Source organism: Mercenaria mercenaria, chromosome 8 (assembly GCF_021730395.1).
Source record: "Mercenaria mercenaria strain notata chromosome 8, MADL_Memer_1, whole genome shotgun sequence".
NCBI lineage: Eukaryota > Metazoa > Mollusca > Bivalvia > Venerida > Veneridae > Mercenaria > Mercenaria mercenaria.
The window spans coordinates 29,174,879-29,200,322 of NC_069368.1; the positions used below are offsets into that span (position 1 = coordinate 29,174,879).

Genomic DNA, 25,444 nt, shown 5'->3' on the forward strand with positions numbered 1-25,444 from the left:
TGCTCGTTCCCCTAAATTTATATGAGTAAATATTGAGACAAATTAGCGCGCGGTCTCGCTTCGTTAGAAAAAGTCACACACAAAATACGAAACTGAAGAAATTTGCATGTACAAAAAATTAGGCAGTTCTGCACCTTCTGTACAATTCAGAATTTGATAACATTCTGATTTTTTTAACCTTCAGAATATACATAGAAAAAAATGCAGAGAATGAAAAGCATAAGGACATTTGGTGTGCTTAAGACAAATGTGGACATTTGGTGTGCTTAAGACAAATGTCTTTCTTACATCAAAATGTACGTACCTGTGAATGGTTCCGATGAAGTAAATCCTTTCAAGACTATAAATTCCCATCTTTCGTCGTTATTGCATACCACTCTGTTAAATTTCACTACATACATAAAACAGAGAAGATTACTTGCACGAAAAGTTATTGCTGATTAAAAAGAGAGACAAAAGCAGCGTCTGTAATGAACCGTTTAAAATAGTACATCTCTTTGCCTATCTCTGGCAAGTTAAACTTTAACCCTTTAAAATTTTAAATTTCTATTATGTGATATAGCAACAAGAGCTCCACCACGCCTGAAAGGTTTTATTAGAGGAAGCAAAATTTAAAGAAATCGCAAAATTTATGACACTAAATATGACAGACAAATCTGACCTTGACCTTTGACCTACCATCCTGATTCATGCACTCTGCACATCGACTCATCGCCATCTACTTACATACCAAGTTTCAAGTCAATAAGTTATGCTCCAGACACAAAAAAAGGACGGAGAGAATAGACCTTTGAGCACAAATTGTGACCTTGACCTTAAACTTACAGACTAGGTTAATGTTATCTGCACATCGTCTCATTACTACCTACCTACACTACATGCCAAGTTTGAAGTCAATTCTTTGAATGGTTAATAAGTTATGCCCCGAACACGAAATGTGACTGACAGATTTGATCTTTGAGATGCTCAATTTGTGAACTTTGACCTAGAGAGCCGTTTCATGTGCTCTGCACAAAGCCTCAATACCTTGCATGGTCATTAAGTGATGCTCCGGACACAAAATAGGATGGAAAGTTTTGACCTTTTAACTCAATTCGTGACCTTGATCTTTGACCTACAGAGCCTTTCAAGCGTATTGCACATCCTTTTATTGCCGTATACTTAAATGCAAGGTTTAATATCTTTAAATGGTTATGAAGTTATGCTCCGGACATGAATTATGACGGACAGACGAAGAGACGCACGCGCCATCAAATAATATGAAAGTGACGACAGACAATATCTCATGCTGAGCACTTTTTGCTCCGGTGATCTAAAACATGCAAAAAGGCGTTATCTGCAAACAAAAAGCACTTAAATGCAATTGAATTTCAGTTTTGTTTTAAAATTTGAAATACATCAATATTCTAAATTAATTGATCGAAAAATAAAGTTTACTCAAATTAATTAGTAAACAAAATGACTCTAAAGACTTTCCTTGCGAACTCTAGTAATGTTTCGTGTATCAAAACGTATTATAACTACAAAATTCTCAATCTGATAGAATAAGGACAGACAAACAATATACTCTAAAAATCATGACTCCTATAAATTCCTCTTATGAATAAAAGTAGAGTTTAAATAATAATCGTTATAGGAAACTACACAATTTATATGTGTGCATGAATCATCCATCGTTTGTTACCAACAAATTGTCCTCTATATATCATGTTATAAAAACTTTTTCCATAAATATGAAAAATTTCATTCGTGCGAAAAATTGATGGGTTTAATTTTCCCATATGAATGTTTATGCTTTAGCAGTGTACTAGAACGGAAAACTTGTTTATTGGTACTTTGAATAAGAAAAAGATGAAAACATAATCTTTATTACATAGAAAAACTATATATGAGCCGCGCCATGAGAAAACCAACACAGTGGCTTTGCGACCAGCATGGATCCAGACCAGCCTGCGCATCCGCGCAGTCTGGTCAGGATCCATGCTGTTCGCTTTCAAAGTCTATTGCAATTAGAGAAACTGTTAGCGAACAGCATGGATCCTGACCAGACTGCGCGGATGCGCAGGCTGGTCTGGATCCATGGTGGTCGCAAAGCCACTATGTTGGTTTTCTCATGGCACGGCTCATATAAAGCGAATGATCAGTATGTTAAGCACAGCTGTCGCACAGACTTATGTTATACATTCTGCATTGAAAATATTTCGCACTGATACAGTTCTAAAGACCTCTTTTGATAAAAAAATTCTTTCTCACGTACCATGCTTCGTTTCACATCTATGTCAAAACTGTAAAATAATGAGATTTGAAGAGATATACGAGGGGAAAACCCTAAATTAAATTATCTTGTAATTTAGGGGTAGGGTTATGTAACACGGTATAACGAGAAAATTAATCCGGTGACCCCAAACTTTTATTCCCCCCCCCCCCCCCCCCCCCACTTCTCCAGTCGATAGTAAATAACGTTTTCATCAACATGTTAGCGCTTTTTTTTGTCAAATTCTATCGTTTGGCTTTCACATGAGACAAGATTCATGGAAACTTTTTATTCAAAACTCAACGTCATATTTGTCGCGCTGGTTTTGTTTAATATAAAATTCAGCATATTCCTCATAGAATGCGTATTTTACTTTTTTGATATTTCTGTTACTTTTTCTCTACAGCCATTGACGTCCATTTTTGATGAACGGCGATTTCACGTCCGTCAGACTAAGATTAATATACACTGTATTCAGAAACTTACATGTATACTATATAATATATGATTTATATGCAGCCACTCCTAACATTATCTAGTGGTGTCATATTAGGTTAACTAAGGTAACACGGAATTTATAAGCACACCCACGTACCACTGGATCACATTTGTTTCAGTAACTACTTGATGTTAAATTTCTTAAGTTATTTCTCATCACAACCAGATAATAACTAAGAGTTCCAGTCACTTTATCTCTCTTATTACTTGATAGATTTGATCCAGAATTAAAATAGTTGTTGCACACCATTATCCACATCATAATGACACATGGTACTGAAATCCGGAATCGATTTTCCATGAATTATGCCCCTTTTTGCTTAGAATTTGATTTTAATTTTGATGCATTTTCACTGCTTTTTTTCCTGTTATTAGTTATTACAGAAGGGCTTTGATTCAGACTTAAAATACTTATTCCAAATCATCAGCCACAGCAAATGGTCATAACTTGGCATTGAATTTTCAAGAATTAGCACCCTTTTTACTTTGTAATTTCAGGTCATTTAAATGCTGTCCTCTCTTATTTTGTATAACATTAATAATAAATATTTTTGACTATAATTAAATCATATCTCACAATTATAGTCGTCATCGATGATGACATAAGGCTCGTAATTCTTGCTGACATTTGTCATAAATTATGTCCTCTTTTTGTTTGAGATTTCAGTTTAATGTTTAAGATTTAATGTCTCTGTTGTTAAAATAGTTGTTAGAGATCATTGCCTCAGTCATATGATACAAGATCCATAACTCTTGCACCAAAATAATCTATGAATTAGCCCCCTTTTACTTATAATTTCAAATCATAATAATGAGTATATGCCACATGATCCATCATATGATACTAGGTTCATAACTCTTGCACCAAAACATTTTATGAATTAGCCCCCTTTTACTTATAATTTCAAATCATAATAATGATTATATGGCAAGGCCCATCACTCTCGCACCAAAATATTCTATGAATTAGCCCCCTTTTACTTATAATTTCAAATCATAATAATGATTATATGGCAAGGTCCATAACTCTTGCACCAAAACATTTTATGAATTAGCCCTTTTTACTTATAATTTCAATCATATATGTTATATGCCAATTGATTTGACAATGGTGAAATTACACTTGCAGAAATATTCCAAGAATTATGTCCGTTAAATACTTAATTAATGTTTTGATACACTTTAATTCTACTTTCCGGTATTTATAAATACATTTGACTCAGACTTGAACCATTGTCAAATATTGTCATCGACGTTGAAGTCATTAAACACTCCAGCAACAGCTCCAGCTTCCCAGATGTCATGTGCCCTATTTCATTACCGAAAACGTCGAGCGCGCTGTCTTACACAGCTCGTACCATGACATATTGTGGGATGGGGCGTGTGTCAGTCCGTCTGTCTGCCATACTTGATGTCCGGAGCATACTATTAACTCCAAAACCAACCAAGATATTGAACTAAAACTTGGTAGATCTATATAGGTAGATAGCGATAAGACAATATGTGGAGAGCATAAATTATGTAGATAGGACAAAGGTCAAGGTCATAAATTGATCCCAAATGTCAAATTGTCCCTATTATTTCCTGCCCGGGGCATAACTTAACAAACATTCAAGGGGTATTGATTGGCACCAATCTTAGGATAAAGGTGCGTGACAATGAGACGAAGCGCAGCTTGTTTGAAGCTTGTCTGTAGTTGAAAGGTCAATGTCACAACAAGGTCAAATTTGCCCGTACTATCTGTGTCCCGATCATGACTCAATAACTATTAAAGGTATTTATTTCAAACTTAGCACAAAAATAATTGTCAATAAGACAAGACGATATCCAGAGGGCATGAACCTGGCCAGTAGTTCAAAGGTCAAGGTCACAAGCTGAGTTGAGTTCTATCCTTTATACATTGTATTTTGTTTCTGGAGCACACAACTTCAAAATTATTCAAGGTATTGACTAAACTTGGAATATAGGTGGATTGTGATGAGGTGATTTAAGGAGTGCAGAAATCTGTATCAGGCATTTCCACCAGAACACCAACATTACCCCACCCCCCCCCCACAAAAAAAAAACTCTGTTATATTTTAATGCCTTAGTATTCAAGCGTATGAAAGATAGATAAAGTGAAAGTGCGTCAAAACTTAAACCTGGCAGTCTAAGTTATGATTTACGCAGTAAAAGAGAATTCTTGGCTATTTGAAATAAACAGAGAAAGGACCTAAACAAGTATATAACAGAGCAAGTTTGGTAAAAATCCATCACGCAGTTCATGAAAAAAGTCGTACAACATTTATTTTTAATCTTAAGCTCTAGTGTTTCCGTACAGGTACTTCAGTCAAGGAGAATAATTTTAAAAAAATGATAGAGGACCTTGAAAAGGATGCTACAGACTAACTCTGGCGACAATCCATCAAGCGATTCATGAAAAGAAATTGTATAAAGTTGTTTGTTTTTTAATTTTTATAGTCAAGCGGAACCATTTAAACAAATTTGAAAGAGGACCATACAAGGATCGGGCGGTTCATGAGAAGGCGTTGTTTAAAAGATTTTCTGTTTTCAGTTCTGGTGTAAAGCAGAAACTTGAGAGATAACCTTACAATGATGCACCAGACCAAGTTTGGTGGTGATCCGTCAAGCTATTAATGGATGAAAAGCTAAACGCCAGGCAACTGACAAAACACGACGGACATAGCATATAACAAAAGCTCATGCAGAACCTTTTGTTCAGGTGAGGTAAAAATCAACCACAGCTGACGACCAAGTCATCCCATCAGCTCGTAGTTTTTTGTTGTTGTTTTTTTAAAAAATAGAAGACCTAAATTGGAAAGCTATGTTTAATACAAAACGCATATGTACACAGGAAAATACAAATTCAATAGAGACATGTCGTTGTTACAGCACGAAACTGTCATGCCTTCTTTAATTATGTACAGTTACAATAGGTCAGCCGAGATCATACAGATACTTCGGATACTAAGGGAAACAATTCACGAATGAACCTGAAAAAAATGTTAATAGAGTCAAATCCCTTGGTACATAATCGCTTGTTCATAAGGTGGCAGGGGAGTGCAGATTTGCGAATTCCACATTGACGTGTGGGTACCAGTGTTGAAATATCCATAGAAATCTCGATTTTGCTTATTTCTCTTTGAAACTACTATGGACTATTGCAGATACTATAGACTACATAAAGACAACTCTCCGGTCCTATGCACCTGTCGCTTTCCGTGCCAGATGTAGTGAAAATTGGCCAAATCACCCAAATTTTATAGACCAAAATTAGCCTAACCGGGCCTCACTTTGAACTCTGCCATTCATCCATTTTGTATTTTTAAATCCAATTTCGTAGCATTTATGTATAGTGCGAACATAGATGCATACCCAGGTGGTGTGGAATGTGTCTCCCAACCACCACTTTATTTCCCTAATTTTCACTTGAAAAAAAGTGGATGGATAACAGCCGAGCGTCTGGCCGACTTTTTGTTCTGATGTTTATGTTTTAGCCTCAACCGGAAGTACGGAGCTAGGAATTTTAAAACACCCGCCATGTAGAATCATTAACCGTTCCTCATTCCCCAGATATATTAAAGAATTAATAATGATAAATAACCAGTAAGATAGATATGCCTTTATATCTACCCTGTCCTGTTTGTACAGAAAATCGACAGGGGCCAAACTACGAAACCGCTCCCCTGCCACCTAATAGATTTCATCACTGTTACCAGCTTCCTTTTTACTTGTCACAAAAGCAAGGGAGGTTGCGAATCCATACTTTTGCGTGTAGGCGTACGAGTAGGATTTTATTCTTTATGAAAAGGAGCGTCTGACGTGTCAAAATATAGCACGCAATTTAGTAGCAAATCGCTGTATCATACAATTTAAAGATTTGACGAACTGGTTATTTGCTAAAACACTTTATATGATAAAGTCACCAGTTTCCTATATATTAAAAAGAATGTTTGGTTTTTCCTTTACATCGTTAATAAATGTAGACTGTTTAGGTAGGCACTGTTTATGGCCTGACTTCCCGTAATTGAAAATATTAAGTCCATGATTTGGCGAAAGTTCTATTCGTATGGCATCTCCGGACCCCATCGCAGGATCCTCATCAAAATAATTGTAAGGAAGAAGAAAAAATCCAAGGTCAAGGCCGACTGTTGGGGTAACGGGTATATCCTCCATGTGCGGGATGTGATGTATGCCCATAGTGACCCAGGTCACTTGATCCTGAAATATTTTATACGTGGTTTTTAGTTAAGTAATGAAATATTTATACGAATCAGTAAGAAATATATTTGCAACTGCCATTACAGAAATATTTGTTTCTAGTAATATTTCGTTATGTCACCTGGTTATATAGCATGAAAGTTTAGTAATATCTTCAGTGACCATCCAGGTGAGTTCCAAGAAAATTTCACATATGGCAGGAGGTCGTTTAAAAGTCAAATAAAAACGAAAAAATAATTATTTGAAGATTAATGTAGTCCAGCATGAAAGCTTTTAAGATTTTTGTACCGTGTTGAACTTACCTTCTCTAGCTTAGTCTCGGTAACCATAAAACAATTTCTAAACAGTCAGTTATTTCATCGCAAAGCCCATTCTATTCTAGGGTTTGATAAAACATTTTCATTTTGCTCTGCATATTTTAACAGAAACCTCGGGATATTACATAACATTCCATGGTATAAAAATATGTACGGACAAGCATGAAACAAGTCCAACTGCAGTGAATGACGTTGTCTTTAAACAAGGGCCAAGATGGCCCTATATCGCTCACCTGTTTAATGTAATAATATTTTATTATACATATATACAGAAACACAAACAACAATCGCATACATCAAATATGTCATATATACAAATGGGTAGGGCCAAAAATTATGACAACATTATCGAGGGCCCTTCCCAGCTCACCTGTGTAACACACCATAACAGTGTAAACATGTTTTACCTAGTGGTTACATGGAAACAAATATTCTGACCAATTTTCAGTAAGATCGGACCAACAGACCTAGTTTTTGACCCAACATGACCCAGACTTGATGATAACAACATTCTGACTAAAATTTATGAAGATAGAATAAAAATGTGCCCCCATAGTGTGTAAACAAGCTTATTCTTTGATTTGACCTGGTGACCTAGTTTTTGACCACACATGACCGAAATAAAAATTTATATAATATTTCAAGCAAACAAACATTCTGACCAAGTTTCGTGCACATTAAATGAACAATAGTGTTAGGGTGCTTTTCCTTTGATTTGACTGGGTGACCTTGTTTCTGACTCCATATGACCCAGTTTCAAACTTGGCTTAGGAACAATTAAGATAAACATTCTAACCAAGTTTCATGAAGATAGGGTCATGAATGGGGCCCCTAGTTTTTTTTTTACAAACTTTTCATTTGACTTGACCTGATGACCTAGTTTTTGACGCGACATCACCTAGTTTCGATCCAGGTCTAGAGATCATCAAGATAAACATTCTGTGCAAGTTTGTATCAAACAAAGCATAAATGAAACCTCTATATGGCTGAAAAGACCAAGATATAAAATTTTGCCCCTTTCATGGGCAGTAACTCTGGAACCCATGATGGAATCTAGCAGGGTTTCGAAAGGAACCGAGATTGTATTGTGACTTAAGTTGTGTGTAAGTATTCTTAAAATCAAATATAAAATGTCATTTCTGTCGTGTTCAGAAGGTAAAAATTAATAACTTTTTGGTTCTTTTAGGGCTTAATCAGGGGCCGTAACTCTAGAACCTATGATTAGATCTGACAGATTCACCATGGAATCCAAGATTTATTGCTGTTGAAGACATTTTGCAAGTTTGTATCAAATCAAACCATAAATAAAGTCTTTAAATGGCTGCAAAAGCCAAAATAGCTAATTCTGGACCTTTAAAGGGTCATACCTCTGGAATTCATAACGGGATCTGGCCAGTTTTCGAAAGGAACAGAGATATTATGCCAGTACAAGCTGTGTGCAAGTTTGATGAAAGTTGATTGCAAAATGTTGTCTCTATCGTGTTCACAAGCAAAACAATAGCAATTTTTGGCCTTTTAAGGGGCCATAACGCTTGAACCCATGATGGGAGCTGGCCAGTTTTCGACAGGAACCGAATTATTATGCCAATGCAAGTTGTGTGCAAGTTTTATTTATGTTGATTGCAAAATGTGGTCTCTATCATGTTCACAAGCCAAATATGACAAAATTTGGTCCTTTAGGGACCATTACTCTGGAACCTATAACGGGATCTGGACAGTTTTCGAAAGGAACCGAAATATTATGCCCATACAAGTTGTGTGCAAGTTTGATTAAAATCAAATACAAAATGTGGTCTCTATCGTGTTCACAAGGAAATTGTGAACGGACGGACGCACGGACGACGGACGAAGGGTGATCACAAAAGCCTACCCTGTCAGTTGAGCTTACAAAAATACACTCAACAAGAGCTGTTACTAATGGTGACAAATGCCCCCGCAGCGCCTTGACCTTGGACTGTGTGACCTTGATCTTTGACCTGGTGACCCCAAAGTCAATAGGGGTCGTGTATTCAATAAGTACTATTAGCACGTGAAGTTTGAAGTTTCTGGGTGCAGTGGTTCGCGAGTAAAGTGCCTTGATGCAAAAAGTTTACATTGGCCCCTGTGACCTTGACCTTTGACCTGGTGACCCCAAAGTCAGTCGAGGTCGTGTACTTAATAAGTACTATTAGCACGTGAAGTTTGAAGGTCCTGAGTGCAGTGGTTCGCGAGTAAAGTGCCTTCATGCAAAAAGTTAACATTTGCCCCTGTGACCTTGACCTTTGACCTGGTGACCCCAAAGTCCGTAGGGGTCTTGTGCTCAATAAGTACTATTAGCATGTGAAGTTTGAAGGTCCTGGTGATTTGCGAGTAAAATGCCTTCATGCAAAAATGTTAACGTTGAGACTAACGAACTAACGAACGAACGAACGGACGGACGGACAGTTGAAAACTAATATGCCTCTCTTCAGGGGCATAATACACTTATTTAAACTTAAATATTTGGCCGGATAAAGAAACGAGGAATTGAACCTATAATATATTAAAAATATACAAGTACCAATAAGCTATGGTAAATCAGATGATCAATCATACGAAGGTGTTGTTTATTATTATTTACGCCATAATAATATTCTAAGTAATTCATCCAAGCAAAGCATCATTTGAGCCGTGCCATGAGAAAACCAACATATTGGCTTTGCGACCAGCATGGATCCAGACCAGCCTGCGCATCCGCGCAGTCTGGTCAGGATCCATGCTGTTCGATTTTAAAGCCTATTGGAATTGGAGAAACTGTTAGCGAACAGCATGGATCCTGACCAGACTGCGCGGATGCGCAGGCTGGTCTGGATCCATGCTGGTCGCAAAGCCACTATGTTGGTTTTCTAATGGCAAGGCTCATTTGGCAATTTAATGCCACAGACAGCTGTCATTATGATGATTTCTAGCCAGTCCGCGCGTCATCCTTTGTTTACAGCGCTTCTGTGTTTAACTGACATAAACTGAGGTTTGTATGAATTGTAAATATGTTTTTACCTCGTCGGTTATTGTTTCATTGTCGTCAATAAAACTTTGAAAATTGACAACAGGATTCTCGGCATCATAACTGGCATAGATTGAGCTACTTCGTGTTTCATCTTCCTTGTACTTAGTCACAGCAACTTGGTACCGTGCCCAGGAAATAGATGGTTCTTGTCCCGTGCCTTCCTCAACCATCTGAAAACAAACCATTTAAAAATGAACATGGTACACTGTATCAGATGACATTATCCATTTTCTGCGGCATCCAAAGACAGCTTTGTATAGAACTGAATGGATGTTATTAGCATCGTATTTCTAATTACTTTTATCGAATATGTTCCGACATTGTACGAGAATACCTTTCTAAACCCTAACAAATGGTACAGTGCATGAATATTATAAAACTTTGTACACGCGTTTTGCCCGATGAAGGTCAGGAACTACTAGCTTACCTGTTTTGAAATTCCTCTCGTGTAGAGTCTATACGCTCTTGGTACACCAGCAGACGATAAAACACTGTTGTTGTAGAATGTTAGATATTTTGGCTTGTCAAAATTGTACTTCATTGCTGCCTCTTTTTCTGATTGCACTAGATGTCGAACCATTTTCGTTTGAGCGTATTTGGCTTGGTCTTTTACTGACCATTGTGTATTATCAATCTTAATTGGCTGTATTTCTATATACTCAAACCTGTTTTTCGTTCCGTGAATGTCCATATCCGTCTTGAAGTGGAACATATGGTGGTGAATATTTCCGGTCACATGATCACGTAACCGGAAGCCGTAATCATCTTCTGGAGGAAATCGGAAGGAAGTCAGTATGTATCCTGTAGACACAACTTTAACTTCAATCGCGCCATTTTGGTGAAAAATGAAGTCAAAAATATAATCATAATTAGCCACTGTTATTATTGTTCGAACTGTGAGTACAATATCCATGAGTCCTTCGTAAAACATTGTACCGGAACTAGATAAATGTCTGCGCAGAGGAAGACCCGTGTTATGTTCAAACACACAGAAAGCCCTATCAACATGGTATGGTTGTTCTAAGAATTCAATAGCATGGTCAGCACTTAGATAAGTTGAATGGGAGGGACAGTCAGCCCCCGAACCAAGTGATCGAGCCCGTGGCCCAACTAAAGCTAAGCTATCAAGGTAATCTGCAAATTTCTGAGCCGGGCTGTCGGCTGAGTAAAATATTGCAATGTCTTGCAAACTTAACTCATAAACAATTCTTTCATTGTTGTATCTGATGTCAAATATCTGAGGACCCGAAGTAGTAGACATCCTTACATCAAAGTCCCATCCCATGTGCTTGATATGTCTACCATCTACAGAATATCTTTTCCCACTTGGTTCAAATTCTGTCGGTGGTAACAGTGGCTCCTCTGGAAATAATGTCCCCCTCCTGTTCAGTGTAGAATACAGCTTCTTATCCTTTGTCGGAAAGGCAATTTTTGTTTTCGTGACAGAGCCGGTTTCGTAAGCTCTGAGAAGGTCTTCTAAGCTTTTGAATATCTGGCCACCATAATAAACCTTGTCTATTGTATATTTGTCAGCTTCACTGCTTGTCAGGTCCATAAGAACTAAAAAGTCTAATGGATGGAGACTCCAAAACTCAACAACAGGTGTGAGCCAAAACCACATTTTTCTTGCCATCGGTTCTCCGGACGATGCCGGGGACATTGGCGACATCGATTTGAATTCTAGACAATTTTCAGCGCAGTCTCCCAATGTTCCACCATAACTTTCTTCTAAAATTTTACCAACTTTACTTATTTCCCCATGTAACTTAGACATTGCTCTAACGATTTCAGCAGTAGTTAACGGACGGTAACGAAATGGTCGGGGTGTTTGAGCGTTCTTGCTTACTGGATTAGGTAGGGGGCCTACGATATATTCTTGCACTTCCGGCTCGGGCAAGTCACCCCTAAATATGATAACGTTGGCTTCTCTTGCTGGTGCTGATCTACCCTTGTCAAGAAAATTTAAAGTCTGTTCCTTGTTAGGAACATGAAGTTCCATGGTATAAATGTAACTGTCATTAGTATCAAATTTATACGGTCGCGCAAGATTTAAGTCCGCTTGTCCGTATAAAAACTCCCTCACCGAAAACATCTCGGCTGGTGTAAGATCATGAAATGGCGACAAAACGTCTGGCGGATCAAGATTTATCCTGCTACTGCTTCCAGGACAGCTCTCCGATTTGGAGTCGGATTTGGAGTCCAATTTTTCCTTCATCTGGGATACTACGACCGCAAATGCGACAATTAGAGCGATGAGGGCCACGCACAAGACAACAACTACTATCCTGCACCCGCCAATCACGCGGCGGTGATTTCCCGGCGTTCCAGAGTCAGACATTTTATAATCTGAAATATTAATATACAAAAAATATACTTATCCAAGTGAATTACATAATAATATGAGCTGCTATATGTCTCTCCCTTACTTTAGAAAGCAAACAAATCATTTAAATATGGGAAAGAAGACATAGTACAGAACAAGCTCTGTCTATTGTGATGCACATAACATTTACACAATTTGTAACTTCTCAAAAACCGACTCCGAATCGGTTCTAAACGATCTTCTTACAGATTTCATAAACATTTATAACAATAGTGACGGACCTAAAATCGCAATCGGACAATTAACAAGACACAGGCATTCTTACAACCATTTACTTTTCTAACCATTGCGTTAAAAAGACACAGACATTCTTAACGCCATTTGCTTTTCTACCCATCTGCGTTGACCAGACACAGACATTCTTACAAGCGCTTGTTTTTCTAACCATTTATGTTGACAAGACACATACATTCTTACAAGCATTTGCTTTTTCTAACCATTTTCGTTAACAAGACACATACACTCTTACAAGCATTTGCCTTTCTAAACATTTTCGTTAACAAGGCACATACACTCTTACAAGCATTTGCCTTTCTAAACATTTTCGTTAACAAGGCACATACATTCTCACAAGCATTTGCCTTTCTAAAAATTTTCGTTAACAAGACACATACATTCTTACAAGCATTTGCTTTTTCTAACCATTTTCGTTAACAAGACACATACATTCTTACAAGCATTTGCCTTTCTAAACATTTTCGCTAACAAGGCACATACATTCTTACAAGCATTTGCCTTTCTAAACATTTTCGTTAACAAGGCACATACATTCTTACAAGCATTTGCCTTTCTAAACATTTTCGTTAACAAGGCACATACATTCTTACAAGCATTTGCTTTTCTAAACATTTTCGTTAACACGGAACGTATCAAATTTATACGGTCGCGCAAGATTTAAGTCCGCTTGTCCGTATAAAAACTCCCTCACCGAAAACATCTCGGCTGGTGTAAGATCATGAAATGGCGGCAAAACGTCTGGCGGATCAAGATTTATCCTGCTACTGCTTCCAGGACAGCTCTCCGATTTGGAGTCGGATTTGGAGTCCAATTTTTCCTTCATCTGGGATACTACGACCGCAAATGCGACAATTAGAGCGATGAGGGCCACGCACAAGACAACAACTACTATCCTGCACCCGCCAATCACGCGGCGGTGATTTCCCGGCGTTCCAGAGTCAGACATTTTATAATCTGAAATATTAATATACAAAAAATATACTTATCCAAGTGAATTACATAATAATATGAGCTGCTATATGTCTCTCCCTTACTTTAGAAAGCAAACAAATCATTTAAATAAGGGAAAGAAGACATAGTACAGAACAAGCTCTGTCTATTGTGATGCACATAACATTTACACAATTTGTAACTTCTCAAAAACCGACTCCGAATCGGTTCTAAACGATCTTCTTACAGATTTCATAAACATTTATAACAATAGTGACCGGACCTAAAATCGCAATCGGACAATTAACAAGACACAGGCATTCTTACAACCATTTACTTTTCTAACCATTGCGTTAAAAAGACACAGACATTCTTAACGCCATTTGCTTTTCTACCCATCTGCGTTGACCAGACACAGACATTCTTACAAGCATTTGTTTTTCTAACATTTTGCGTTGACATGACACAGACATTCTTACAGCCTTTTACTTTTCTTACCATTTACGTTCAAAAGACACAGACATTCTTACAAGCGCTTGTTTTTCTAACCATTTATGTTGACAAGACACATACATTCTTACAAGCATTTACTTTTTCTAACCATTTTCGTTAACAAGACACATACACTCTTACAAGCATTTGCCTTTCTAAACATTTTCGTTAACAAGGCACATACATTCTTACAAGCATTTGCCTTTCTAAACATTTTCGTTAACAAGGCACATACATTCTTACAAGCATTTGCTTTTCTAAAAATTTTCGTTAACAAGACACATACATTCTTACAAGCAGTTGCTTTTTCTAACCATTTTCGTTAACAAGACACATACATTCTTACAAGCATTTGCCTTTCTAAACATTTTCGCTAACAAGGCACATACATTCTTACAAGCATTTGCCTTTCTAAACATTTTCGTTAACAAGGCACATACATTCTTACAAGCATTTGCCTTTCTAAACATTTTCGTTAACAAGGCACATACATTCTTACAAGCATTTGCTTTTCTAAACATTTTCGTTAACACGGAACGTATCAAATTTATACGGTCGCGCAAGATTTAAGTCCGCTTGTCCGTATAAAAACTCCCTCACCGAAAACATCTCGGCTGGTGTAAGATCATGAAATGGCGGCAAAACGTCTGGCGGATCAAGATTTATCCTGCTACTGCTTCCAGGACAGCTCTCCGATTTGGAGTCGGATTTGGAGTCCAATTTTTCCTTCATCTGGGATACTACGACCGCAAATGCGACAATTAGAGCGATGAGGGCCACGCACAAGACAACAACTACTATCCTGCACCCGCCAATCACGCGGCGGTGATTTCCCGGCGTTCCAGAGTCAGACATTTTATAATCTGAAATATTAATATACAAAAAATATACTTATCCAAGTGAATTACATAATAATATGAGCTGCTATATGTCTCTCCCTTACTTTAGAAAGCAAACAAATCATTTAAATATGGGAAAGAAGACTTAGTACAGAACAAGCTCTGTCTATTGTGATGCACATAACATTTACACAATTTGTAACTTCTCAAAAACCGACTCCGAATCGGTTCTAAACGATCTTCTTACAGATTTCATAAACATTTATAACAATAGTGACCGGACCTAAAATCGCAGTCGGACAATTAACAAGACACAGGCATTCTTACAACCATTTACTTTTCTAACCATTGCGTTAAAAAGACACAGACATTCTTAACGCCATTTGCTTTTCTAACCATCTGCGTTGACCAGACACAGGCATTCTTACAAGCATTTGCTTTTCTAACATTTTGCGTTGACAAGACACAGACATTCTTACAGCCTTTTACTTTTCTTACCATTTACGTTCAAAAGACACAGACATTCTTACAAGCGCTTGTTTTTCTAACCATTTATGTTGACATGACACATACATTCTTACAAGCATTTGCTTTTTCTAACCATTTTCGTTAACAAGACACATACATTCTTACAAGCATTTGCCTTTCTAAACATTTTCGTTAACAAGACACAGACATTCTTACAACCATTTGCTTTTCTAAAAAATTTCGTTAACAAGACACATACATTCTTACAAGCATTTGCTTTTCTAAACATTTTCGTTAACAAGACACATACATTCTTACAAGCATTTGCTTTTCTAAAAATTTTCGTTAACAAGACACATACATTCTTACAAGCATTTGCTTTTCTAAACATTTTCGTTAACAAGACACATACATTCTTACAAGCATTTGCCTTTCTAAACATTTTCGTTAACAAGACACATACATTCTTACAAGCATTTGCTTTTCTAAACATTTTCGTTAACACGGCACATACATTCTTACAAGCATTTGCGTTAACAAGATACATACATTTTTCTACCAAACTGCATTAACAAAATCTTACAAGCGTTTACGTCAACAAGACACAGACATTTTTCTAACCATTTGCGTATTTTTAAAACATTTTATACAGTCTGGTAACACAGCTTGTCCTAATTGGAAAAATTTCGGAACATATTTTGATTCTCTTGACATATAATGTCAGTTGAAGATGGCTGATCTAGTTTGTTCAAACGCTTATTTCCTTTATCGACAAGTATCTGAAGAGCGCATGGGTTATCGCTGTATCAACTATGAGTTTAGCAATTGCAAACAATAACCTTCCAAAATGCTAATTACTTTTTGACAATGTAGTTGGTGTACCACTCCGTGAAGACTATCTCCGAAGTTACATTGTCTTAATTAAAGCTCCATAAAGAGGCAGTATCCATGGTTCATGAAACAAAACGTGTCCTTGGTCCGGCAAACAGCCAGTTTCCATGTTCTTGCAAACAACCAGTGTCCATGGTCCATCGAAACAAAAATCCATGATCCAGCGAAAAAAACAGTCCCAATGTTCCAGCAAGTAAAACGGGGATAATTAACTATATGAATTTGGGTACGATGTACAAGAATGATCATGTGGGCGATACATTGACTGTTTTCCAAGGGTTTTACGGCAAATCAACACCATACAGGTTATATGGCGCCAAACAGGACTAAATAGTTTGGTCTGAAGTCACATTTACATCGGATCAAATCACAAAGCTACAACAAAATCAAGTGTTCAGACCCTGTAAGTCGCCTCTTACAATCATGCAAGGATAAGAAAGACAGTGTTTTCAATTCTTTTTTCATACATAGATCGTCTCAGATCCACTTGGGGTTGTGGACGATACAGGATTTTCCTCTGGTCAGGTTGTGTTTTTAAAAGCGGGAACATCAAAGTTGACAGAGGACCACACCAGGATGCTAATAATCAAGTCTGATGAAATTCTGAATAGTAGATTTAGAGGACATGTCATCTGAAAAAAAATGACGACGGACAAAATCTCATTTCAAGCACTTTGTGCTTAGATGATCTAAAAACATGCAATAAACCTCGCCGCACAAGATAAAGGTTTTACCATTAAAGACGCATTATCTGCATTTATTAACTATTAATTATCTATTAACTTAGATGTAATTGAATTTCAGTCACTCATTCTATATTATTGATCGAAAGCTATTGTACTATTAATATCTAGTAACAATGGCCATGACCTTGCAATTAGAAAGCTATAACTACTTCTCATAAAATAAACAAACGTGTTTGTAAACATGGACGGTTCCAAACTGAAGGGGATCCATGATCATAAACAATGAAAAAATACAATACATATCGCATATCCGTAGCCCTGAACAACCTATAAACCGGGCCAGTCTATTTTATAAGTACAACAACACTGTTCACCAATTTAAACGAGGAGTACGCAATGCAAGAACGAATAAAACAAAGATAAAATAAAACAAAACAAGTAAACCGGTCACTGACAAATAATTTGTTCAAACTTCAAAAAACTTTATTGCAGCATTTATTTTTCTTGTATTAGACCCATGATAGCTTACCGGGAGGATTCTCTTTGTTTATATATATTCATTTATTTTTGAAAAAAAGAACGTGGCTGCTCTCCGTGGATGAAGTAAACGACTGACGAAAGTAAGTATGTGCGATTGAATCTTAGAAAACGCATGCTTAGTACGAAAAAAAAAACGAGACTGAATAATAAACATATACGAATTAAGGGGCCACAAAATTTAAAACGACAGCAATGTTCGACAATGCAACAGCCTTTTTGTGTGTATGTAACATGTCGAGCCTGACCTTCGACCCATAACTGTGACATTGACCTTTTAGACATCGTCAGCCTCACTGAGTTAAATATTCCTCAATGCATGTCAAATTTATGGTCCAGACAAACAAATCGGACAGACACACGCATGCACTGACGCACGCACGCGCATAAACCGAACAGCCAGTTGAACAACTATGTCTTCGCATCCGCAAGCAGGCTCGACAAAAAAGGGGCATCATTTTGTAAATAGGCAAAATAGATACATGTCAGGTCATTTTAATGGGCAAGTGTATGACGTTTCAATCCATTCCCATTTGTGGGTATTGAGATACCAGCTTGCATACAAAAGCTTTACCAAGAACAGGACATAATTTTGTAAAAAAAATATATCGAAGTAGAGTTAGTGAACCTGTGCAGTGCATGTCAGATCATCACAGTGAACAAGTGTGCGAAGTATAAGAGAAACCAGCTTACATACAAAACTTAACCAACAACTGATTAGTCAAACAAGAGCTGTCGGAGGAAAGCAACGCTCGACTATTCCACAGCCTTGTCAGTTGAATGAAAATAAAAGTTGATAAAGGGGAATAATTTTGTAAAATTGCAAAACAGGGTTATGGAACCTGTAAAATGCATATAAGTTCATGACAATGGAAAATTGTGAGAAGTTTCAATCCGTACTGAGATACCAGTTTACATACAAACCTTAACAAAAAGCTGCTAAGTCGAAAAAGGGGCATAATTTTGTAAAAATGCAAAATAGAGTTATGGAACCTGTGCATTTCATGTCAGATCATGACAGAAAACAAGTCGTGACCTCAACGCAACAAAGTCGTATCTCTATATAAATTTATAATAAGATACGGCTTTGTTGCGTTGAGGTGACGAAGTGTGTGATGTTCCAATCCATTCCCATTAGCGGGTACTGAGATACCAGCTTACACATAAAAACTTAACCAAAAACTGCTAAGTCGTAAAAGAGGCACAATTTTGTAAAAATGCAAAGTAGATTTATGGAACCTATGCACTGCATGTCAGATTATGTGCGTGATGTTTCAGTCCATTCTCATTAGTGGGAACTGAGATACATGCTTACATACAAAAACTAACCAAAAACTGCTAAGTCGAAAAAGGAACATAATTTTGTAAAAAAGCAAAATAGAGTTATGGAACCTGTGCAATGTAAGTCAGTTTATCACGGTGAATAAGCGTGTGAAGATTCAATCCATACCCATAAGTGGTTACTGAGATACCAGCTTACAAACAAAAACTCAAACAAATCGGGACGCCGACGCCAGCTCATGAGTGAGTCCAATGGCTCTACCTAATCTTTGAATAGTCGGGCTAAAAAGGGGCATAATTCAACTCAACCAAATCGGGTCGCCGACGCCGACGAACGGGTGAGTACACTCTAACTCTTCCATGAAGAGTCGAGCTAAAAACAACGATAAACAAGCACAATTTGTTGGATTAGTTATAAAATCCATTTATATTGTTTTCACTTTCGAAAAACGGAGAAAAAAGAAAAGCAAAAAGATAGAATATTTTGATTGTATCCTCGCACCGACCTGAATTTGAAAGAAAGGCTCAAAATTCAAATATCGCGGTTAGTAACGGCTTGCAACGAAAAATGATAACAAAGATAAAAACACAACAAATAACAAAGAATAACTTGTTTGTTCATTCTTCGAAATACATGAATGCATCTTGCATTCAAAATAAACCCGTAATGACTTCTTGAGAAGATTCTAAGGGTTTGGGCCAGCTGCGACCCTGCCTTGGCCTAAAATTTGGCAAAAGATAAGGGATTTCTATGATTTTAAAAATGTGGATTGATTTTTATTAAATTGTTATTTTGGGAGCTGTTAGTGCGATTTTGTTCGATATAAACTTGTATTTAAAACCAGAGCAGGGTCGTAGCTGGTCCAGATTCAAGTATCATTGGATTCTCCTTGCTTATTTGCAGCTGCACTTCAGTTAACTACTGACGAAATTTAGCGGGTGCGAAAACGCATGCTTAGCATGAGAATACGTGAGACTGAATTAATACGTGCAAATTCTGTGATCACCTTATTTAGAAAAATATCAAGAAAATTGCATGCACAACATTAACAAAAATTGTTACACGAGACGAACTCACTAAGCCTGGATTAGTTTTTAAGCTACTGAAAAATCTCTCCATTTGCGTATATTGTTTTTACTTTAAAAAAGGTAAAAAAGACGTAGGGAGACATTGTGCAAATGCCATCCCGACATCAAAATGCACGCACCTGCAAATGATCCAGATGAAGGTCCTTTCCAAATGATAAGTTTCAACTCACAAATTCATTACTTTATACCTGCGATTAATATCAATCACATAAAGTTTGATAAACAAGAATTACTGAAGTGCAACTTGCAAGCGTTGTCCTAGATTTTACTCTGCGTTTAACCTGTTAACTCAACAGGAAACTGGTAATTGTATGTTAAATAATACGCCAAGAATAACAAAAAAAATTACAATTTCTTTACATCTGAGGATAAAGACAATATTAATGTTTGAAATAAACCGTTTCATTACATTTTATCGATCTGCGACCCTTCAATTTTTAAATTTATATTTTATTATGTTCATTACATATATAATTATGACCCGTCATATTGACATAAAATAGGTGTGGATGTCATATTATACATGTATTAATAAACAATGATGTATCATTTGTTGTATGTTTAGACTTACAGAGTATGTTGAGATCAAGTAATCTGTAATAAAGTTTATTTGAGCCGTGCCATGGGAAAACCAACATAGTGGGTTTGCGACCAGCACGGATCCAGACCAGCCTGCGCATCCGCGCAGTCTAGTCAGGATCCATGCTGTTCGCTATCAGTTTATCTAATTCCATTAGGTATGAAAGCGAACAGCATGGATCCTGACCAGACTGCGCGGATGCGCAGGCTGGTCTGGGTCCATGCTGGTCGCAAAGCCACTATGTTGGTTTTCTCATGGCACTGCTCATTTCTTTCTTCATAATGACACTGATAATTTCTAAGAAAACCCCTTTCTCCATAGGGTCAGAGATAAGAGATATTGTATTTTTTTCGGAGGTATTTGAGATGACTTAATGGCATATATACTGAACAGCAAAAGAAACTATCCACATGTATAACTGGTATATTTTGAAATAAGAAATCAATTATTTTAATTTGAATTTCTTCTTACCAAAATTACACTAGAAGATCTTCACGAGATAAATTTTTAAAAATCAATCAACCGTGAAGTCAGTAGTCCCGCAATAGCCGTTTGAAAGGCTATTATCTTCTGCGCGTCAGTTGCATTGTAACATCCCAATTGGGCGCTCGCGCTAAATTTGATTTATTCGTGCTGTGCAACCAACAATATTTTTTAAACTTTATGCTGTGTTGAGTTAGCCAATTATCAATATTTCCAATGACAATAAAATTTCACAAAGAAAATTGTTGATTACAGGCGCACGTGTATTTCGTGCAAAACGGCTAATGTGGGACTACTGACTTCAAGGTTGATTGATTTTTTTTTTTAAATTTTACACGTGAAGTTCTTCAAGCGTAATGTGATATGAAAAACACAAGTGATTTATAAATTAAAGTTTTTAAATAAAAAATACCCCCAGTTATAAAACTGAATAGTTTCTTTTGCTGTTCAGTATATATTTATTTTAAAGACTCTAACGACTGATGCCAGTTTATTGTGTGATGTGCTTTGGTTAAGGCATCGCCACAGTCACAACTCAGTATCAGTTCATATTTTCAGGCTGAGTATTTTTCTCTTGAAAATTGCTAAAGCCTTAACAGCTGGTGAAATTATCATCAACATAAGAAGCATATGATGATTTATAGTACATATGCCGCTTGTAAAATACTTGAGTCTCGTTTAGACCGAAAATTTACCCCAAAATATTGTTATTTTATGTGCAGTAGAACTCCAATATAAAAAATATTACAAAGACAAAATTTAGTTAATTTCATAGTACAATATGTATACTGCAAACTCCTACGGATTTTTGTCGAAATTGTTCCTGGTTATTGCATTAGACACAAAAAGACAACCCCATGTAAATTTAATTTAAAATGTTGTTTGTACATGCATTACTGACCACAGGTAGCCAGGTAAACCTATACATAATCCTATAATATCACCTGTTTATATACATGTAAATTATGTGTGAACAGATAACACAAATTGGATAAATTTATGGTGTTGGGATTTTTGTGTATAATTCAGTAATCAGGTAAAATTTCAAAATAATTTCTGAAGACTTTATTCTTCACGGTCTGCTTTACAATTGGCTGTAATTATCTTTGAAATGTATTGAATATATATTGAGTTTGACTGCAGATAAAATTGCAAAATTTTGTCATAAAAAATATCGAATAAAGGCATAATACAGGTAGTGAAATGCACATCCTTCTACTTGCATATATTCACATAGATATTTAAAACATAATTATGACAAATTTATTGACTTTATAGTTACCACTTAGTCATCTTTCATTTTTATGAAAATTTGCATGTAAAATTTTGAGTCAAATGGCTGCCACTGTAGGCGATGCCTTAATCATCTAAGACTGGGCAACGGCTATACTCGCTTTCATCTTTAAAGTGTCATACCATTAACTTAGGCAATCTAAAATACGTTTACCAGTTACACTTCCTAACTACCACAACAATGATTGATGTGAACGGTTACTTTTTGTTAGATGACCAACCCATGTGACTGTTCGATCGCTATCGTACACATAGAAAATCACTCGATTCAAGCAAAATGTCTGAAATAATCCATTTTTTTGTTACTTTACGGATCTTAACAAAACAAAAAGTGTCGGAGACGGGGCAGCGGGTGCTACCATCAGAGAAAACCAGATGCACAGCTTCACAAGCTACAACAGAATTGACTCTAGGTCAATTACGCTTTGAGATGCATGGGACACAAATTATACCCCTAATGCATATAACTTGACTAAGTCAAGGGGCATAACTCTGGCCTTACAGACGAAATCTAAAACACAGTTTAGGTTCCAGTATATTTCGCTTAAAATGTATAAATTAGTCCCTTTAACAGTAACAATTAAGGTATACCTTGAATTTTATGCGTGAGCTTCCATTTCTGTTGACCATTGTACCAGCAAATGCAAAAAATAGAGTCGTCAAAATACAAAAATATATTACAATCAGTTCTCCGAAAAAATCTCTAAAATAGATTTGCATTTGTCACTATCACATGAAATAAAAGAAAAATGTCAAAAGTTGAAATTTGGTGACAGATTCTTTATTATCAGTCTAGTGGTTAGTCTAATTTTGAGGGCAAGTGCAAGTTTATAAAAAAAATAAAAATTTCTCATTCATTTTGTCAGAAATCAAAGATTTTTTCAGGGGAAAGATCTGTTATCACAGATCTATAAAACAGTAGGCCTATCTAAAATAACTAATCTCGTGTTCCAGATCTATTATCAACTCGTAACACCTGCAGAAACGAAGTAAACCCCCGTTTATATATATTTGAAGCAAAGGCCAAAAACTAGCGCATTCTGTCTACTTCATGTAAAAAACAAACTGTGCTGTAACCTTGTATTTTGAAATAATGATTTTTATGACATGATTTAAGTACATAAAACTTACTACCGATGATTTCTTTTTCTTTCTTTTTTTTAGTTTATGAAGTCTAACATACTCAACCACGTTTAAATTTGAAGGCAAATTATCAGGGGATTTTATTTTGTATTAACCTTTACCCTGCTAAATGTTTAAAATGGACTGGTCCATCATTCAATTTGGGCACTACCATTTATTATTCGAAGGGGTGTTCACTGAAAATTTACTGACTGAATAGCGGACAGTGCAGACCATGATCAGACAGCACAGATGTGCAGGCTGATCTTGGTCTGCACTTGTCGCAAAGGCAGAATCATTTGCCACCAGCAAAAGGTTTAAAGGTTAAGCATGCACTTAAGTGACGTAAATTATTGAAAGCGTGCGGGTTTCTAACTAGACTAGCTCCTAGACTATGACATATCTTTTTACATTTTTATGATTGAATGTAGTGAACTGAGCCAGTCTATATCCTATGTCCAATATCATAATTTCAACATCAGTCCTGTGTGAAAATCTCTAAAATAGACTGGCTTTTGTCTCTATGAAATTGAATTTGTCAAAAAAGGGAAAATATAGAAATATAGTTATTATCAGTCTAGTGGCTAGTCTAGTTTCTAACATATATCAGTTCGAATATCATCTATAGGCAAAATAATAAACAATGCAAATATTCTTAATGGGCAAGGATAGTACCCCTTGGTATTGCTAAGAGTTGAATGAATATTGACTTATTACATCACAGCATTTTGCAAAGTTAGGCATCACATACTGGTGACAGCGTCCGCATCTTTTCTTCAAATGTAGGAAATTAGTTTCCGCAAACAGATGTGATTGCATAAAAGTTGGAAAAGTACATCTATATGCCACTGTAGTTACCAGCTGTGCGCCATTGTCTTCAACGCAGTGTTCGTAATGAAGTTCGGCTATTTCCGTATTCAGCAAAATGCGATTTCGGCATTCTCCGGCTAGCTGCTGGTGTGGACTACATAAGCACACGGACAATGATGAAATAGCATACAAAGCCCGCCCGTTTAGCTCAGTAGGGAGAGCACAGATCTACGGATCTCGAGTTCGAGCCCTGGGCGAGGCGTATGTTCTCCGTGAAGATTTGATAAAAGACAGTATCTGAAATCATTCGTCCTCCACCCCTGATTCATGTGGGGAAGTTGGCAGTTACTTGCGGAGAACCGGTATGTACTGGTACAGAATCCAGGAACACTGGTTAGGTTAACTGCCCGCCGTTACATAACTGAAATACTGTGGAAAAACGGCGTTAAACCCAAAACAACAAAAAAATGAAATAGCATAAGGAGAATACGTAAACAGAAGTCACTACATGTTCATAAAGTTATCCAAGGGCAGTAACTCCAGTGATTAATCATGTGTAAGGACATTTCTAAAACATTTTGCGAAAAGCTTATAAATTCCTAACAACTGTTTCAGTATATTCTGGTTTACTAGTAGGTTGATTTCTTTCAACATAATTTTGAAAGACCTTGCTTAAATTTATTCAAGGAAAAAGGGGTATAATTTATAAAATATTTGTGCTAGAGTTCTGGACCTTGAGTCATATCATGAGATCAATGATGTGGAACAACTATTTAAAGTAACAATCAAATCCATTAAATAATACAAGAGGGCCTAAGTCGCTCACCTGAGGTATACCTTGACCAAATTAGATCTTGCTTGTGACAAAGTATTAAATTAAAAAAAAAAAATATAAAAGACTTTTAAAGGTATTTCTTTTTTAGCACTAGCATCCCCTAAAAGGGGTCAAGTGACCCCATTTGAACAAACTTGCGAAAGGACCATATAATTATGCTACATACCAAGTTT

The 25,444-nt window shown here is 36.6% G+C and overlaps 1 protein-coding gene across 1 annotated transcript; it reads right to left on the reverse strand.

Annotated features, from left to right (window-relative positions):
• Positions 1 to 5,566: 5,566 nt before the first annotated feature.
• On the reverse strand, positions 5,567 to 20,505 carry LOC123566677 (putative amine oxidase [copper-containing]). Its single transcript, XM_053549637.1, has 6 exons — positions 20,268 to 20,505; positions 14,958 to 15,220; positions 13,627 to 13,889; positions 10,743 to 12,661; positions 10,306 to 10,485; positions 5,567 to 6,973 (listed from the first exon to the last, which is right to left on the reverse strand). The coding sequence occupies exons 4-6, from the start codon at positions 12,651 to 12,653 to the stop codon at positions 6,686 to 6,688; spliced, it is 2,379 nt and encodes a 792-aa protein (XP_053405612.1). The 5' UTR covers positions 12,654 to 12,661; positions 13,627 to 13,889; positions 14,958 to 15,220; positions 20,268 to 20,505; the 3' UTR covers positions 5,567 to 6,685.
• Positions 20,506 to 25,444: the final 4,939 nt, after the last annotated feature.

Coding starts and splice junctions, on each gene's coding strand:
- LOC123566677 (XM_053549637.1), bottom strand. CDS start 12,653: ATGTCTGACTCTGGAACGCCGGGAAATCACCGCCGCGTGATTGGCGGG. Junction 10,486..10,742: donor CGAGAGGAATTTCAAAACAG/GTAAGCTAGTAG, acceptor GTTTGTTTTCAG/ATGGTTGAGGAAGGCACGGG. Junction 6,974..10,305: donor ATGAAACAATAACCGACGAG/GTAAAAACATAT, acceptor AAAATATTTCAG/GATCAAGTGACCTGGGTCAC.